Source organism: Grampus griseus (genome assembly GCF_964374135.1).
Source record: "Grampus griseus genome assembly, chromosome: 9".
NCBI classification, from domain to species: Eukaryota; Metazoa; Chordata; class Mammalia; order Artiodactyla; family Delphinidae; genus Grampus; species Grampus griseus.
Window position 1 is genome coordinate 6,095,427 of NC_139003.1, and position 18,762 is coordinate 6,114,188.

At 50.6% G+C, this 18,762-nt stretch overlaps 1 protein-coding gene across 1 annotated transcript; it reads left to right on the forward strand.

Annotated features, from left to right (window-relative positions):
• Positions 1-564: 564 nt before the first annotated feature.
• GBX1 (gastrulation brain homeobox 1) lies at positions 565-18,342 on the forward strand. Its single transcript, XM_082662172.1, has 2 exons — positions 565-1,105; positions 17,494-18,342. Exons 1-2 carry the CDS (start codon positions 580-582, stop codon positions 18,051-18,053), a joined length of 1,086 nt encoding a protein of 361 aa, XP_082518298.1. The 5' UTR covers positions 565-579; the 3' UTR covers positions 18,054-18,342.
• Positions 18,343-18,762: the final 420 nt, after the last annotated feature.

An 18,762-nucleotide genomic window follows, 5' to 3' on the forward strand; every position in this document is an offset into this window, starting at 1 on the left:
CTCGCTGCGCTCTCCTCGCTGGCCGCCCCGCGCTCGGTCCACGCCGGGCCCAGCTCCCAGTCCACGCCCAGAGCTGGGTGGGCAGAGTGGGGGGCGGGCCGGCTGGAGGGAGGGGCACCGGCCCAGCAGCTGCCGCTGCCTTCTCGTCGGCCGCAAACTTTCACAAAGCGGCGTGTCCGGCCTCATCAATCTCCATTAATAATAGTTGGTTGGGCGGCGGGGGGCGGGCGGGGGTCCCGGGCCGGCCGGCCGGGCCGCTGGGAACGGCTTCTGCGGAGGGAGCGGGAGCCGGGCGCGGCGGCTGCGGGCGGAGGGAGGAAGTGAAGCGTAATTTGAGGAAGATGGATGAGTCCGGAGGGCGACACCCCCAGCCCTCCCGCTCGCCCGCCCCCTCCCTCCTTATGAGAGAGAGAGGGAGCGCGGCGCCGGAGCCACACTGCGCCGAGCCCGCGCCCCGCCGGCACCTCGGCCCGGGAGCCAGGGAGCGAGCCCTGCGTGTCCGCGTGGGGCGCCCGAGCCGCGGGGCGCACGGCGGCGCTCGGAGGGGAGCGCCCTGGGGCGGCCGCAGCTCCGGGCACGATGCAGAGAGCCGGAGGCGGGGGCGCCCCCGGGGGCAGCGGCGGCGGCGGGGGCCCGGGCGCTGCCTTCTCCATCGACTCCCTGATCGGGCCGCAGCCGCCGCGCTCGGGCCACTTGCTCTACACTGGCTACCCCATGTTCATGCCCTACCGGCCCCTCGTGCTGCCGCAGGCGCTGGCCCCCGCGCCGCTGCCCGCCGGCCTCCCGCCCCTCGCCCCGCTAGCCTCCTTTGCCGGCCGCCTGACCAACACCTTCTGCGCGGGGCTGGGCCAGGCCGTGCCCTCGATGGTGGCGCTGACCACCGCGCTGCCCAGCTTCGCGGAGCCGCCCGACGCCTTCTACGGGCCCCCGGAGCTCGCTGCTGCCGCCGCCGCCGCCACTGCCACGAGAAACAACCCCGAGCCGGGCGGCCGACGCCCGGAGGGCGCGCTGGAAGCCGAAGAGCTGCTGCCCGCCCGGGAGAAAGTGGCAGATCCCGCACCGCCCCCGCCTCTGCACTTCTCAGAGACTTTCCCAAGTCTGCCGGGTAAGTGCCGGGCGACCAGGGCGCCGGGCGGGAGGCTCGTTCACCTGGAAGTCCCAGGCAGCCGCCTGCTCGGAGTCTCGGCACCTGCCTGGAGCCCTGGAATCCCAGACCCCCGGATGGCGGGTTCTGCGGAGCCACCTCCAATTCCGCTGCCGACGCGGCTCCCATAGACCCCAGCACCGCCGCCCCGCCGCGTCTCCAGAGTGCCTGCAGCCTCACCGGAGACTTGCCATCGCTCCCGCCAGAGCAGTGCCTTTCCTCCCAGCAGTCTAGTCCTCCAGCCTCAGCTCCTGCGTCTCCTTTTCAGAATCCCTTCATTTTTCTCCTCTGCTGGGAATAGAGAAGCTGCCAGTGTGGGATTCCTGGGGACACCAGCAAGACCCCTGGGTGAGGGTACAGTGGGGCAGCTGTCAGTTCATTAAGGGCTTCTGAAGAGACGATTGTACTGACCGCAAACGGGCTCTGTGAGCGCAGGGGCAGAGGGAGGGTCTTAGAGTGGTGCTGACGGTGAGGGTGGCTGTCTTTCTCTCACAGTTGTAGAGGTCACTTTTTATTGGCAGATTTAGAGCTAAGCCTTGAGGAACCAAGTAGGGGTCCTAAGGGAACATTAGCTAGCAGGGGGCCTAGCACTGCTGGACCAAGGTTGACTGGGAGGCCAAGAGAGAGGCTACAGGCTGGGCTGAGTTGGGTGTGGCCCAAAGGCCTGGAGTCCAGAATCCAGCTAAGATTCTGGAACCAGTGAGATTCAGCTAAGAGATATTCAGGAATCCTGGACCCTCCATAGGAGGACTCCCTCTCAATAGAGGCAAGGTGTTTCCGAACTGAACCCTGTTGCGAATCAATCTAAACAGGCTTCCCTATTGATCCTTAACCTCCAGAAGCTGGAAAAGCTTTCCGCCATCCAGGAGCAGATTCAGGTGTGCTGAGAGCCAAAGCTTACGCAGTTTGGTGGGTGGGCCCTATTTAAGAAAAAACGGGCTGCCTGCAAGTGTGGTGATCCTGAAGAGCTTAAAGCTCGTTAGCGGCAGGATGAACCTGCCTCTGCTTAACCAGGTTAGCAGGTGGAAGTGACCCAGGAGGCCTGGGGGCTGACTCTAGTGGAGACAGGGAGGAAAGCCAAGAGCCCTTTTGTCCTTTGCCAGCAGAGAGCAATTCCTGAGGATAGGTTCCTGGGCCCTCTTCCAGACCCCAAGGGCTGCTGTAGAGTCCGCCTTCCTCTTCTTTGCCCCTCTAGCCCTGGGCATTTTGGCTTTGGGGATTCAGCTGTTGGGTTTTTTTGTACCTGGTTGGACCAGGAGGAGCCAGTGACTGACGTCTAAGCAGCATCTCCTGAGGAGGACCCAAAGGAAATGACAGAGCAGCAACTGGAAGGTGGGAGGAGATGCCCACAAGATGAAAGGGGCCAGAGTGGAGGGAAGGAGGGGCAGCTGGCAGGAGGATGGGAAGAGGAAAAGATCAGCGGGATGTTTTGAATAGGGTGGTCCTAAGGCAGAAAGGGAAGCGAGGCAGGCGTCAGAGGGATGGCTTTGGAGGCAGAAGGAGAAGCAGACACCCGAGGAAGAGATGAGCTGAGCAGGAGGAGAGAGGAAGACACCCCAGTGGAGGGGAGCTGGGGGGATTATCCCCAGACCATGGGAGAACAAGCAACGTGTCCTACTCTTTCAGGTTCCCCTCAGTTCTTCTTTTGACCCATTCGTATAATGGGGGCTCTTTTCTGAAGCAGATAGAATATTGGCAGTAAAACCAGACATTGAGAGAGAGAGAGAGAAAGGAATAAACAGAGGAAAAGAACAGAAGAGAAATACTGAGGAATAGAATAGAGGAAAGGATGAACAAATGAGCTGTATACCCAGATTATCCAAAGAGCATATGAGAAAGGAGAGGGCCACCTATTGGAAGAGGCATGTGCAAGGGATTTCTAGCGTTGGCGACACGAAAAGAGAACAGTATTTCTGGAACAGAAGTGTGTGTGTATGTGAAAGAGTTCTGTCTTGAGAGGATTAGGAAGGAACTAAATACATATACTAGTAGGAAAGAAGGGAAAGTGTCAACACTAGGAGTAATTTTTTTAAAAAGGTGTTTCAATACTGGGAGTGAGAAGAAACTGGAAGTTATATATAGAGAATGCTGAAGGAAAGATCTTCATCACTGGAGGGAATATTGGAAGCAGTAAAGAGATTGTACTTCGTCCTTGGAGTAAAGACAAGGAATTTCTTTGCTAAGAACGATGGGAAGGAGGCCTTACAGAGGAAGAGTTCTGAGAGGTGCTGGCGTGAAGGCAATCATTCATTGGGAAGAGATACACATAAAGGGTTTACAGTGGGGCTTGCGGGGCTGAGCAGTGAGGAGAGGTGTCAGAAGGAACATTCGAAGGGGATGATGAGTGGGAGGGCTTCTCTGTGACCGCAGCTTCTTATCCCTCTCAGTGCAGACTCTCAACCCTTCCTCGCCGCTCCCGTCCACCTTCCCAGTCTTGATTTTTCCCTAACGTAGTCAAGAAAAGACATGGCAATTCCAGAAACGTTAGACATCACATCAGTTTGGGGAGTGATGACACATGCATGCTGACAGTGGTGGGAAAACAAACACTCCATCTGGGGAATTGTATTAGAGTATTTAGCATGAAGTGAGAGAGTTCTCAGATTGAATAAAGGGGTTGAAACCTCAACATAGTAGAGTTTGGAGAAGGAACGACATTTTTAAAATGACAGGGGAAGGATTGCTGTCCTAGTTTGAATGGGTGACATGAGTCTGAAATTATTAATTTACATTTGTCTAGCGTTTTACAATTACTAGCCCTTTTAATGAAATTATAGTGAAGATAGGCCAATTTGGAGAACGGTGAGCAAAGTTCTTTTTGTTGGGAATTAGAAGGACTATTTCTAAAAATTTTTCTGAGAGTTGAGACAGATAGCACCGTACTAGAACTGATGAAGAAGGAACAGAACTTTATTATGATTAGATGGCAGGGGTAGAAGCTCTATTAGCAGGCAAAAAGAAATACTGTGTACAGAAATAATGGGGTAGAAAAGGTATTGAGAATGGTATATGGAAAATAATTCTAGGTTTGGCGTGGGGAGCAGCGGGGGTAGCTGGGAGAGGTGTCCTAGGCGGAGTGATAACAGAGAATTTTGAATTAGTAGGGAAGATTTAAGAGTATGAATCAACAGAAGCGCCCAGAGTAGTGCTGTCTAGCAAGTCATTTATGTAATTAAAATAATTTTGCTAGCCACATTCAAATAGTAAAATGAAACAGGTGACACTAACTTCACAGTATATTTTATTTAACCCAGCGTGTCCAAAATATTATTTCAGCATTAATCAATATAAAAACTTTCATGAGATGTTTTATATCCTGTTTTCATACTAAGTCTGAAACCCAGTGTGTATTTTACACATTCAGCACATCTCAATTCAAACTAGCCCTGTTTCAGGTGGTCCATAGCCGCATGTGGACCATATTCGATGTATCAGATCGAGAGAGTTGTAAGAACAGTCACGTGAAAGTGATGAGGGAAAAGGAGCTTTGAAATGGGTGGATAGTGAAGTCCTTGGTGTATTAGGAATACGGAGAGAAGAGAGCAGTAAGCCCCAAATGACAGGAAAAAAGAGAATTCTGCCTTGAATGGGACAGGGAGAGATGATCTTGTGTGTGAAGGTGTGTGTGAGCTCTGACAGTTATCAAAGTTAACTTAAGGATGTGGTGTGAATACACATCACAGAGAGGACAGGTGAAGAGGATGCTGTGTGCTGGGGAATGATGAAAAGAGCTGGCCATTTGGAGAAATGCAGGAGAAAACTTTAAATTGCAGGTGTCTAGAGCAGTGATTCATTCAGGGAGAAGAGGGTTGGATTGCCTGAAAACAAATAGTTAAGAGCTGAGGGATGGTGGACACTCCATATGTAATTGTTGGACTGACGGTACAAATCCAGTGAGAGGTTGATATGAAAGATAATGCCAGTACTGAGCATGGTGGAGAAAAGAACATTTGTGGTTGAGATGGTATAGAAAAGAGAACACGATGGGACAAAGCTGGGAGATGGCAGTGTAGTGAACATTATTTTTTAAAACTAAACCGAAAAAGATGTGCTAATTTCTGAAGAGAGATTGGCAATGATAATGGAAATCATGCGAGGGGACTAGGGAAACTTCCTGGGAGCATGATATCTGAATGCTGATTGCTGTAAGTCAAGCACCTGGTTATAGCTAGCGAACATTGTAGATGACCATCAATTTCTGAATAGGTGTCCATTATGACTGTCAAGATATATTTACTGATGAGAGAAAAACAGGAAGGGGTAATGTGACATGGGATCAGAGACTTCTGTTGTTCGAAGCAGGAGGGAGCTTTTTCTTGGGAGTGATGGAGAGCATGTTTTCCTAGAGATTTTGAGGAGGAGTAAACAGGGAGAGCGATTGCTCCATTGACACGTATAGAAAGGCAAATATTGCATTAACTTAATGTGATGGAAGGAACGTCTACTTAGAAGTCGTGACACATGGGTCCAGGTCTCAACTTTGTCAATCATTAGCTGTACAACTTTAGCAAGCCACTTAGTTCAATTCAGGGAACGTTTATTGTGTGTCTGTTATGGCCTTAGTATTGTTTAAAACACTACAGGAGATTCAAAGTCTTATAACTTCTCTAGCCTTCAGTTTCCTCACCTGTAACATAAAAGCTTTAGTTCAGATGATTTCTTTTTTTTTTTTTTTTTTTTTTTTTGCGGTACGCGGGCCTCTCCCGTTGCGGAGCACAGGCTCCGGACGCGCAGGCTCAGCGGCCATGGCTCACGGGCCCAGCCGCTCCACGGCATGTGGGATCTTCCTGGACTGGGGCACGAACCCTTGTCCCCTGCATCAGCAGGCGGACTCTCAACCACTGTGCCACCAGGGAAGCCCAGTTCAGATGATTTTTAATGTTCCTTTCACTTTCATAGAATTAAAGCTTATTTCTCTAGACTCAGTGTTTAGTCGGGCTGTTAACACAGACTCCATGGACCTCCTGTGAGGAGATCTGTTAATTATGGGTGGGAAAAAAATTACATCTTTATTTCTACTAACTTCTCACTAAAATTTGGCACCTCCTGTAATTATGAAGGTAGGTCAGAAACCATGGTAGTTTCCCCAGTACCTGAGATTTTTGTCACCAATAGAAATCACAGATATTTTCATAGAAATTTACAATCTTTGGTGACATCTTGTTGTTTAATGATTTAGGAAAGAAACACAAATTATTCTCAAATGCATTTAAAATATTTGATAACTAGATTTTATGTAATTGGCTTCTAATGTAATCCTGTGTGTTTTATGTTATGCACCTAAAAGCATTATTCCAAGAAGGGGTTCACAGGCCTTGTCAGGCTGCCAAAGAGACCCTGGTTGAGAGAGAGAGATCTCAGAAATGACAGCAGAAAACGTTCCTGGAGGTTTGGAATGCGATCCTGAGATGCCTTGTGCCACAGTGAAGGTAGCACTTGGGAGGGTTGGAAGACAGAGGGGTCTCTGCTGTGACAAATGCAGCTATGGAGGTACAGATTCTAGATGGTAGGAGCATAATCCTTAGACTCAGAGTGATGGGCATGAATAGTCGGTACTGGGGATAACGGGAGAGAGGCAGTAATTGGAATAATGAGGGGGAAATGTTTTAATTGGAAAGAACGAGGAACATAATCTAAGCAAAGTGCTTTGCATTGACAGTAATGTTACTCTCAATGCAATATAGTGGGAAGCTACAGGCAAGGATTTTGCCTTGGAAATAACGGGGAAAGAGGATCTTTGCAGTGAAACGGATTGGGGATTAGGAAACAGCAATGAGAGAAGCAGTGGGGTAGATGTACAAAAAGAGAGAAGCTTAAATGGGAACGATGAGAAGGAAAGAGTTGGCTGGGGGAGAACTTTTACCTAGAGGGGATGGGAAATGCCCCAGGCCGGGCCCGGACAGAGGAAACCCCTCATCTGAAACAGTGAGAAGGACAGAGCGCTGTATGCCCGTGGTGGTGCCCACGGCTGTGACGGTGATAAAGGAGGCCTGGATCGGGAGTGGTAGAGAAGAGGTTGGGGTTTTTCACTGGCGATACGATCATGCTGGGAGAAAGTTACAGCTTAGAGTAATGTGGAAGAAGTTTTGATGTGCTGATTGGGAGAGTGCTAGGGAAAAGAGATGCTTGCATTTGGAGTGATAGGAGAGTGACCTTCACGAGTTGAATTAAGTGTTAGTAGGAAGAGACAGCACTGTATGGCAGGTAGTCGTGAGGCAGCGCCTTCATCGCCTTCCCATCATGGAAGGGAAAGGAATACTCTTCCAGTGATGAAATGAGAAGTCTGTATTAGAAGCAAATGTGGGGGGGGGGGGTGGGCGGGGGGTAGGGGGGAGGGCTGGGGGCGGGGCATGGAGTGCGGGGGGGGGGGCTGCCGGGACTAACAGAGACTAGGGTTATGAGGAGAAAGCACTGGGGGTAATGGGAGATGGATTTCTTGACTGTGAATTATGGAGGAAGTGGTATTAAAGTAGAAGTACTGGGTAAGCTGGAACTCTGTATTGGAAGCAATGGGAAGAGAAGTGATGCAGCCGTGTACTAGGAGGGAGGAGGATGACACTATCCCAAGAGGGAAGGGAAGAAGCACCTTGTGCTGGAATAGGTGAAAACTATCCTATAAATTATGCGCAGATACTGGGCGTATGGAACTGATTGGTCTTGGCCAAATCACACCTCTGTGTGTCCCAGCTTCCTCATCAGTAAACTTAGGGGTTTGAATTAGGTGATCTCTAAGGTCGCTCCAGCTCTACAATTCTGTTTTTATCTGTAAGGATACTTTTATTAATGAATTGTTCCCTTAAAAAAAAAAAGCCATCCTGAGCAAAGGGATTGGGAGAAGAGATTCTGTACTTCTCAGCGCTGAGTTATCAGGGTCACTGACGAGGAGGCGCCTGGGATGCCTACATCTTGAGATGAATTCAGGGCTGGGCTTTAGGATGGAAAAGGCCTCATCATCTGGGATCCGGATGGTGTTACCTGAGCTCTGGCCGTTTACAGCCATCATACTGAATGAGAGAAACATTTGATAAAGGCGGGGGTAGATCTTATCTAGGCCAAAGAGACTGGGGATCGATTGTGACGGAGTTGACGTGGTGAGGAAGGAAGCAGTGCCCAAAAAGAAGACTTGTGCTGTGAAATCAGTTCCTGGTCTTCTGTATTATTTCTCCATCTGGTACAGAAGTTATGATAGGGTGACGGTGGGTTCCGGTCTCTTTTTCATTCAGTGATGACAAAGAGATGTGGTGTCGCCCAGAGGAACGAACGCAGGCTTTGGATGCAGATCTAGGCACCACCCTTTTCGTGATCTACAGCAAAATACTAACCTCTGCAGTCTCCGTTCTCTCACCAGTAAAATAAGGGCAACAGTTCTTACCTCACAGAGTTAAGGATTAAATGAGAAGATATTTGTCCAGCATCCTAAAGTAATAGGTGTGCAAGAAATCCTGTGTTGTCCGTGTACTGGAAATGGATGGGAATTAAGCTTTCCTGGGAGTTAAGTTGGGGAAGACCTCTTTACTAGGAGTTGTGATGGGTGGCACTCTCTGTACTGAAAAGGACAGATTAGAAATAGCGCTGTGTTCCGAGGACTGGTTGTATGGGACTTGCCGGGAGAGAACATTGCGTGAACCTAATACGGGTAGAGTTGGAGTTTTGTCTTTAGCTCTTTCTCCCTCTTTTCAGTTTTCCTGTCTCACATTTTGGTGAGACACTCTGTGTAGACACTCTGTGGACATGGCTGCCCAAAGCCCTTCTGTGTCCCACTGGGGCCTGTACTTCCCTTCTCTCTGTTAAAACAAACATAAAACCCCAAACAAGCAAGAAAACACCCCTCCTTTTTTCTTCCTCAGAATTCCTGTTCCCTCAGGTATCTGATCTCAGCTCAGCGTTAGGAGCACAGCTATTGGATTAAAGTAATTCACACTGGATGGATTATGGAGATCTTTTCAAGTCCAGATACATTTCAGACTCGTGAAGTTTTCGGCGGCATTATCATGACTAATTTGAGGGATGACCTGGGTTTCTTTTTGGAAAAATTATTTCCGATGGGATTGGTATGGGAGCGAGGTGGGGAGGCTTACCCTCCCTGGAGTCACGCGAGTACTGTCCCTTCTAGTTAGAGCAGCGTCCGCAGTCAGAACTCTTCGGGTTGCTTGTGACAGTAGCTCAGCTCTAAATTAAGCTAAAATGGGCATTTATTGATTCACGTGGATCCAAAAATGCAAACAGTGTTGTTAGGTCTTTTTTTCTTGCTCTCAGTCTGGCTCCTGTCTCTTGTCTTTGCCTCATTTTCTCCTGATGAGAGGAAGGGGAGGACACAAGCATAAGCAGCGCTAAATTCTTATAATCCCAGATCAGGACCCCAGTGAATTCTAGCACGTGTAGAATCCTAGGACAGCTGACTCACTAGCTCGAGTCCAGTCCCCAGAGAGACCGGATGTGCGGATTGGTCAGCTCCAGGTCACCGTCCTTGTGGTCATGAAGGTGGAGAAATGCAATTGACAGCCCCCCTCTACTGGGCAGTTGATGGGGAGCAGTGGCCAAAGGAAGGGGATGCCATCAGTGAACAGGCGGGTAAGTGGTGCTGGGCAGGCAAAAACAAACCCTGAACAGATGTCTATCAACCAGAAACAAAGAAAAGAATGTGCCTTTAACTCCCTTTCAGTATTAGGGAGGAAAGCCTTCTCCCTGGCTCGATAAGCAGTGCCAGGAGTGCTGGATACTGGGAGTGAGGCTCTGAGAGGGTTCTGTAATGCGGAGGGCAGGCAGAGATGCCGGTGGGAGGAAGATGTCTGTTCCTCAGTGAGGCTGACTCCTGGACAAGGCAGAGCTGTCCTTGAGGGGTGAGAGGCGCTTGTACAGCAGAAGCTAGAGAAGATTGGTATTAAAACTGTTTCCATAAATGGGCAGTATTATTCTTTAAATGAGAAAATACATTTCTAAATAAAAGAAATGGTGATGGGCTTCCCTGGTGGCGCAGTGGTTGAGAGTCCGCCTGCCGATGCAGGGGACACGGGTTCGTGCCCCGGTCCGGGAAGATCCCACATGCCACGGAGCGGCTGGGCCCGTGAGCCATGGCCGCTGAGCCTGCGCGTCCGGAGCCTGTGCTCCCCAACGGGAGAGGCCGCAGCAGTGAGAGGCCCGCGTACCGCAAAAAAAAAAAAAAAGGTGACTGGTAAGATTACATCATACAAACAAATAATGACAGAAGAAACAGCAGAAAGATTTGAAGGGAATTTTGTCTTGGGAATGATGGGAAAAATAGCCTGTGAAAGGACAAAGGTGGAGTTTGGTGAGTGAGGCCTCTTCTGTGGTGATTTTAAGAATCTTCTCCGTGAAAGGTAAGGGAAGATGTTGATGATTAGGCTGGAGCTCTGGGTGATAAGTGAAAGGGATGCGGTCTAAACTAAAACCGGGTTTGAGAGGAAGCCCACTTGTCTGATGAGGCATCTGGGGAGGGCTTCTACTGCAGGTGGAGGGAAGAGAAGATATTGTACTGGAAAGGATGGGAAGAGCACTGATTGGAGGTTTAGGAGACCAGGATTCCAGACCTGGCTCTGTGCCTAGCTGTGTGCCTGGGAGAAATCATTTCATCTTTGTTCTTTTAATTTTAAAAAATTTTTGGCTGCATCAGGCCTTCGTTGCTGCACGTGGGCTTTCTCTAGTTGCGGCGAGTGGGGGCTACTCTTCATTGCGGTCCATGGGCGGCTCATTGCAGTGGCTTCTCTTGTTGTGGAGCATGGACTCTAGGTGCGCAGGCTTCAGTAGTTGTGGCTCGCAGGCTCTAGAGCGCAGGCTCAGTAGTTGTGGTGCACAGGCTTAGTTGCTCCAGAGCATGTGGGATCTTCCCAGACTGCGGCTCGAACCCGTGTCCGCATTGGCAGGCAGATTCTTTTTTTATTATTATTTATTTTATTTATTTATTTATTTTTAACTGCATTGGGTCTTCATTGCTATGCCCGGGCTTTCTCTAGTTGCGGCGGGTGGGGGCTACTCTTCATTGCAGTGCACGGGCTTCTCATTGTGGTGGCATCTCTTGTTGCAGAGCACGGGCTCTAGGCACGCGGGCTTCAGTAGCTGTGGCATGTGGGCTCAGTAGTTGTGGCACGCGGGCTCTAGAACGCAGGCTCAGTAGTTGTGGCACACGGGCTTAGTTGCTCCGCGGCATGTGGGATCTTCCCGGATCAGGGCTCGAACCCATCTCTCCTGCATTGGCAGGCGGATTCTTAACCACTGTGCCACCAGGGAAGCCCCATTTCATCTTTTTGAAACTCAGTTTTTTCACCTGAAAATAAGGTTACTAACCTCCCATTACTACTACTAATAGGTCAGCTGTACTTCAGTGAGTTGCTCAAAGATGAAGGAATAATTGTGAGAGTGCTTGGCAAAGTTAAAGGTCATACAAGGGTGCTCTTGGCAATGATGATGTTAATATGCCGTGAAAGGAGCTCTGAGCTTGGGGCGGTGGGGAAGGCGCCATGAACTTGTCATGAAGGTGGGAGTGATGTAGAGGAAGTTCTCCTGTCCCTTTGGAGTGAAGAGTGCTGAAGAGTCACGGGGAAATGGGAGAGAGAGAGTGAATTTTCCTTCTCGTACCTAGAATTATAGGAAGAAGTAGTAGCATCATGTGGGCATGAAATTAATGAGGATGAATGAAAAGCACATTGAAAGTGGGCTAGTTGCCATCAAGGACGGGAGAAAGGACCGTCTCCAAAGGAAACAAAGAAATAATTACGCACTGGGCGTGTTGACGCAATGAGGGTGGTGGCAGACATGCCTCTTTTTTGAGGGGTGACCTGGGTTTTTTCCCACTTTTTTACCCCACTCAAATTGGTTCTGTATTCAGGAAGTTGGGTAGTTGTCCAGAGAGTGGTTTGGGGTGTGTGAGGGTAGTGGCTCTTTAAATGGAGGGAAGAGAAGTCAGAACTGAGTGTAATGGGGGAGAGGCTTCTCCTCAGTACGTAATAAAGACTGTGTTTTATGTCAGCTGGACCACAGCAGGCTGCGTGAGGGCCGAATGGCACAGGGGCTCTGTCTAAAGTGGTTCTCCAGTCCTGGGGGTGGTTTCCGCTCCACTACCCAGGCCCAGCATCCTTGGTGACCTCAGCCGCAGACGCCCTCTCTAGATGGTAGGAGTCTGGTGCTACTTGTTCTTTCTACTGGAGAATACCTACCACGGATTCTTTTGCCCTTGATTTCTTCCCCAGTCTGACCTGACTCGTTACCAAGTTAGGGCTTCTTTTCCTCTCGGAAGGAAAGCCCCTTGCAAGGGTGCCCCTGGAGGCTGAGTGCTTCTCTCTGGGGTGGAATGACACCCCTGGAGTGGACTCTATAAGTAATCATGGTTCAAACCCTGCGATTTCTGCTTCTTAGGATAATAGCATCTACCAGGAGAACTCTGCATGTTTCCTAATAACCAGTCTGCTTCAGTGTCATTTCCCCTAGACAGAAGCCAAAGTCTTCACAGACTGTAGACTTACCCACAGGGAACAAGCTGAAAACAATGTACTCTTTTTTTTTTTCTTTTCTTTTATCTTGGGGTATAGTTGATTTACAATGTTGTGTTAGTTTCAGGTGTACAGCAAAGTGATTCAGTTATACGTATACATATATCTATTCTTTTTCAGATTCTTTTCTCATACAGGTTATTACAGAGTACTGAGTAAAGTTCCCTGTGCTATACAGTAGGTCCTTATTGATTATCTATTTTATATATAAAACAATGTACTGTTATATTACCAATAATGTTATTTTCATACCCAAAGGACAGAACCTGTCCGTTTGGCCTACCTACCTACCTAGCACAGTAAAATTGTTTCCAGTTAAACATTTTTCCTTTTGCTAGAATTTTTCTCATCAGGATCATTATTTCCCATTGAAAATTTTCTACGTCTTGTTGATCAAGTTTTTTTCTTCACGTCAATCAACTATAGCATCTGCAGTTAGAAATGTACTTTTATGGACATTATATCTACCAGGTCCAATTATTCTAAATCAAAGGTTACAAATAGAAATTTTATCAACAAGATGCGCTTCTGTCAAGTTTTAGCCAAAACCATTTTTCTAGGCGCCATCTTTGTTTTGAGTATATTTACTATTAGTATTCATTATGAATTGGATAAAAGAAAAGAGTTTGCATTTATTTTTTAGCTCATTCATGAGAAAACAGTAAAGCTGTTTCAGGATCGCTGTATTGTAAAGGGTCGACCTGCCGTGCTGCTCGTCGGAGCCCTCACAGTAGCTTCCGTCACTTTGGGCCTTGCATTCTAAAGTGCTCCATCTGTCGGTGGAGCAGAGAACAAACAGCAGGGCTGCAGACGCATCAGTGTTCAGGGTGGAAAAATGTAGGGCGTGTTGGGGTTTTTCCGAAAGCTTTTTACTCTCTTCCCCCCGTGCCCCGGTGTTTTTCTGTTTTCTCCCTAAACTTTTCAGCCCTTTCAGGTTCTCTGACTCATCATCTACTTCTTCTGCCGCTGTGTCTGCCCCCCTCGTGCCCCAGTCCTCCTCCTGCTGTGCCTTTCCTTCTCCCTCCCGCTCAGCCTCACTGACGGCCCCGGACCCTCTCCTCTGAGAGCGGAGCTGTGTTTTCCCCGTCGGTTGCTTTCTTCTGTTTCCCCGCCCCCACCTCCTTAGAAGAGTTGCTTATCGGAGCCCTCAATGTCATGATTCTAAAGGCTCAGGGGGGCACTCTGCCCCTGCCACTCAGGATCCCACCGGGATCAGGTAACTGAGAGAGGTTGTGGACCTGTGCTTCTTATATGGCTTTAAAAGCGGCACTGGGGGTGGCGCACTCGTGTGGGCTTGATTTTATGGAATCTGTCTGAGGACAGAGGGATGGATGGTTTGATCTCAGGAGGGCCCTGCCAGATGAGGAACCTGGGAACCTCATCTCGGTCATCATCAGTTTAGATTTATTGGACGCCCCCTGGGTGCTTGGAGCTGTGCTAAATGATTTCATCCTTCAAGCCCTGAAATCCAGTTTCTGCCTTTTTAGCAGCTGTTTAAAGTATTGCAACACTGGGCTGAGTTGTAACAAGCTTTTGTTATTTTTTCTGTTACTGTTTACTGAAAACCGTGTTTTAAAAATCAGAAATTAAAAGTTAGAGGATTTAGTAATGACGTTGGGGGTTGTTCTTGATTTCCTTTAGCATAAGATCCTATAGATTCCTACCACATATGGGTTCCTCTACAGCGAATGTGAGATCAGACGGCACACTGAAAAGTGGGTAGAACGATATTCATGGAGGGGATGTCTTATGCCCGGAGCTGGGGTGAGGGAGCAGGGCTGTAGGGAATACTATAGGAGAGGCTTGAGAAAGGAGGGACAGAAATGGAGAGGGAGAAAGTGCTTGGCAATAGTTTCTTTCATTCAGTCAACAAATATTTATGCAGTGCCTGCTCTGTGCGGGTAACTTTCTAGATGCTGGGGATACAGCCATAAATATAAATAAAATAAAAAATGGTTACCTTCATGGAGCTTATGTTCTAATAGGAAGAGACAGCCAATAAAATAAGTTAATAAAGTTAGTGACACATACTACAGCAACAAGTAAAGCAGAGAAGGGAGGTCGGGAGTATTGGGAGTTTTAATTTTAAAAAGGATGATCAGAGAAGGTCTCATTGATAAAGACCTGAAGGACATAGGGAATGAGTCAGTGCAAAAATCTAGGTGAAGAATATAGTGTTTCAAACAGAAGAATAATTGGGGCAGGGATGGGGGGAGGGGCGGAAGCAGGAGAAAATGTTGATGAACCGGGTAAGAGACGAGGGTGACTCGGGCTAGTTGGACATAGAGGAGGCGGTGAGAAGTCGGGTCGGGCATGGGCGGTGCGAGAGAGTGAAGGTCTGGTTTGAACAACACGGAAGACGGAGTTACCATTAACCGAGATGGGAAAGACGGGGGCTCAGATGGGGAAGGACTGGCTCAGGAGAAGTCTCAGGAGTTCAGTTTGGGATACGTTACGCTTGAGTCCTGGGGAAGAGGAAAATGGTGTGGGAAAGAGCCCTTAATGACATGAAAGGGGAACCCAAGGATCTGCATCTTGCAGAAATTAAACAGATTTTGGCTAGATAAGGAAGAAAGCCCGGGGTGGTGGGAGGCGAGCATCATGAGGGGTACGTCACCTGTGGACAGTGGCAGTGGATGTATCTCTTGACAGCTCGCAGAGCTGGGTGCCAGTGGAGCCTGGGTGGGCTGCTAGCGAACGAAGCCCACCTGCTGGTGGCAGCAGCGAGCAGGGACAGCGTGGGAAGTCTGGGTGAGGCTAAACCAGGGTGCGCCACGTGGGTTTTGCAAAGGTCAGATAAAGCATGAAGCCCTCCAAGAAGAGGCAGGGGCTCAGGCATAAAGATACCCCTGGGATGTGAGATGAGAACACTGACTGAGATGGAGGTGGGTGATCTGGGCAGGGCCTGAACACTGGCCTCTAAGGAAAATAACACAAACGTGGCTCCTGAGGAAAAGGAACAGGTGTGGCTTGCATCCGTGAGGGGAAAGGACAGCTCTGGGGTCCGGGAAGGGAACTGAAGGTGACTGGGCTGGTCCTGGAGGCCCTGAGCAGTTTTTGCAGGGGGGCAGGCAGATGGCAGGGTTTAGAGAGGAGCTCCAGCCAAGCTCTGAGCATTGGGATGCCGTCCAGCCGCGCACACACGTGCACAGCCCCGTTCTCTTATAAAGCATTTCACTGTTGCCCCAAGTCACTTAGCTCTGGGTTATAGTCTCAACCTCAGAGTGTGCTTAGGAGTGTACACGTGACATGTGGTGGTGTGGATAGATGTACCGCCACGTCTGCAAAGTCCTCCCCCCTTTACACAGTGAAGTCCACTGGTAAGGAGCTGACTGTTCAGTTTACGGATTACCTGTTTTGTTCTCTTTTCTACTGGTTGGTTTTCTTTTGACTTTTTGTTGCTCCACTGTTTATTGGTCCTTTGGGCAGAAAACAAGGGAGTTTGTAAAACTCAAACACTGAAAACCTTCGTAATGCATTATTTGCAGTCCTGACAAAAGTGTCAACAGATAAGATGAAAACCAGTGGCTGAATTAAATTTTAGAATTACGTATGGATGAAAATGTTTATATGCCTGGGATCACGAATGCTCAGTAGTCTGCTGAGTCAAGATTTCTTTCTCCATTTTCCTCTCTGTACCCCCCCTTGCTGAACTTCTGTTTCTCCCTCCTCCTTCCATACTCCCTCCAGGTCCCTCACTGACACCAAGCTCAGGGTCCTCAGGATTCTGAACTTGGGCAGAAAGCAGCTGTTCGTGCTTCTCAGCAACCTTGGCTGGGAAAGAGGGAGGGTGGAAAAGAGATGATGTCTTTTTAAAGTTAAGGAGAAGGACTGAAAGGGTCCTGGAGGGCTCAGTAATTGGACGAAAAATCCGGCAACTGATAAGGTGGCGTGCGGCGGGGCAGGCTCCCTGCTCTGGGCTGGATGGTCTGGTAAAGGAGAATTGGGGAGGTGGGTACAGAAACCTCCTGACTCGCAGGTGCGTGGGCAACACTTCTTGGACCCCGATTGCGGCAGGGGGAGGGACTCAGATGACCCTGAAGTTTCCATCTGGAAATGAGATTCTGAGATTCCAGGACTTCACTGGCGGTCCGGTGGTTAAGACTCTGCACTTCCAATGCAGGGGGCACGGGTTCGATTCCTGGTCGGGGAACTAAGATCCCACGTGGCATGCGGCGCCGCGGCCAAAAGGTTAAAAAAAAAAAAAAAAGATTCCAGATTTAGGGAAGAGGGAAGGGAGGGAGGCGCGGAACAGAGGTGAGCACGTATCCCTTCCCACTAGGCCAGCGAGGAGTCCTAGGAGAATAGCAAAGGCTGCAGCTGTGGTCTCCCCCTCTCTCCTGCAAAAGTGAACTCCCCAACGTTGCTCACTCCTGCCTCTAGCCACTGAAAGGACCCCAAGCCAGGTTCTGCACTGCTTCCCTCTGGCCTGCGGCTGCGCCGTCGGGGTCTGGAGGGGGCGTCAGTGAGTGGCAAGCCCTCGGTGTGGGTCTGGAGAGGGCCGGAAGGGAGCGGGTAGGGGAAGCGAGGCCGCAGGGGTGGGGGATGGCGGTGTCACAGTCCTGGGGACGGTGCTTTTCTGATCCATGCCCGTTGCCGCCCCCACTTTGCGGAGTGAAGTCTGTGCTGGTTAATACCTTTCTTCCCATCTCTTTGTCTTCCCGAACCTCTTCCCACCCCCCACCCCGGATGTCTCCCCTCCCGCCCCGTCTCATCCCCTCCACGTGTGTGTCTCCTCCCGCTGTCGTGCGGTCCACGCCTGGCCACGGTTCCACGTGCCGCCTCCAACCTGTCCGCCTTCTCCTCGCCGCCTCTCCCCCACCCGCTGGCTCTCACTCCCCCCAGCCGAGGGGAAGGTGTACAGCTCGGATGAGGAGAAGCCGGAGGCGCCGGCGGGAGACCCAGCAGGCAGCGAGCAGGACGAAGGGGGCTCGGGCGGTGACAGCGAGGACGACGGTTTCCTGGACAGCTCTGCAGGGGGCCCCGGGGCCCTCCTGGGACCCAAAGCGAAGCTAACGGGAAGCCTGGGGACTGGAGCTGAGGAGGGGGCGCCGGCGGCGGCGGCGGCGGGAGTCGCGGCTCCTGGGGGCAAAAGCCGGCGGCGCCGCACAGCCTTTACCAGCGAGCAGCTTTTGGAGCTGGAGAAGGAGTTTCATTGCAAGAAATACCTGAGCTTGACCGAGCGCTCCCAGATCGCCCACGCCCTCAAGCTCAGTGAGGTGCAGGTCAAGATCTGGTTTCAGAATCGGCGGGCCAAGTGGAAGCGCATCAAAGCTGGCAATGGGGGCAGCCGTTCTGGGGAGCCTGTAAGAAACCCCAAGATTGTCGTGCCCATACCCGTGCACGTCAGCAGGTTCGCGGCGCGGAGCCAGCACCAGCAGATGGAGCAGGGCGCCCGGCCCTGAGGGGCTCCCGGGGACGTCCTGAGTCTGCTCGGAGACTGGGCCAGGGTCCTGGGGACCAGAGGGCCTCCCGCTGTGATTCTGCCCTCGGACGGCGCTCAGTCGGCAATTCACGTAGCTCTAGGGGGGCTCTCCTGGCACTTGGCCCTGAGCCACTCCAGAGACCCCCAGGACTGGGGCTTCAGGGCTAAAGGGGCTTTAGGTTCTTCCTGTCGAGGAGCTGCTGGGACTGAGTTGGACCCCTAGGGCTCGGCAGGTTCCTGGCTGACGCCCTGGAATCGCTTCTGACGGGGGTGGGAGGAAGCAGGGGTGAGGCCTAGCCAAGCTGATGGCGGCTCCTTATTTATTTTGTGTGGAGTTTGTATATATGGAGCTGTCTGCCTCTGTCTGTCTGCACCCCTGAGAGGGGCTGGGGAGCTTGTGTGTTTCCTCCATCCTCAGCCAGTTTGGTTCCGTCTCACTGTCCCAGGGTGGGTACCGCCTCGCCTGTCTATAGTACAGGACGCGCAAAGAAGTGAAGTGGAACTGTCACTAGCCCGTTAGAAACCCTTCAGCACCCACCTGTCTTTCCTGTAATCTACCTCCACTAACGTCCTCTCCCGCCGCAGGTGCTGCCCACCGTCCCCGCCTCCAGCTCTCACGCTCCTGACGCGGCACCGCTTTTCTCTTTCCCATTAAACAGGCAAGCTTCTGCATCTCTGTTTTCTGCTCT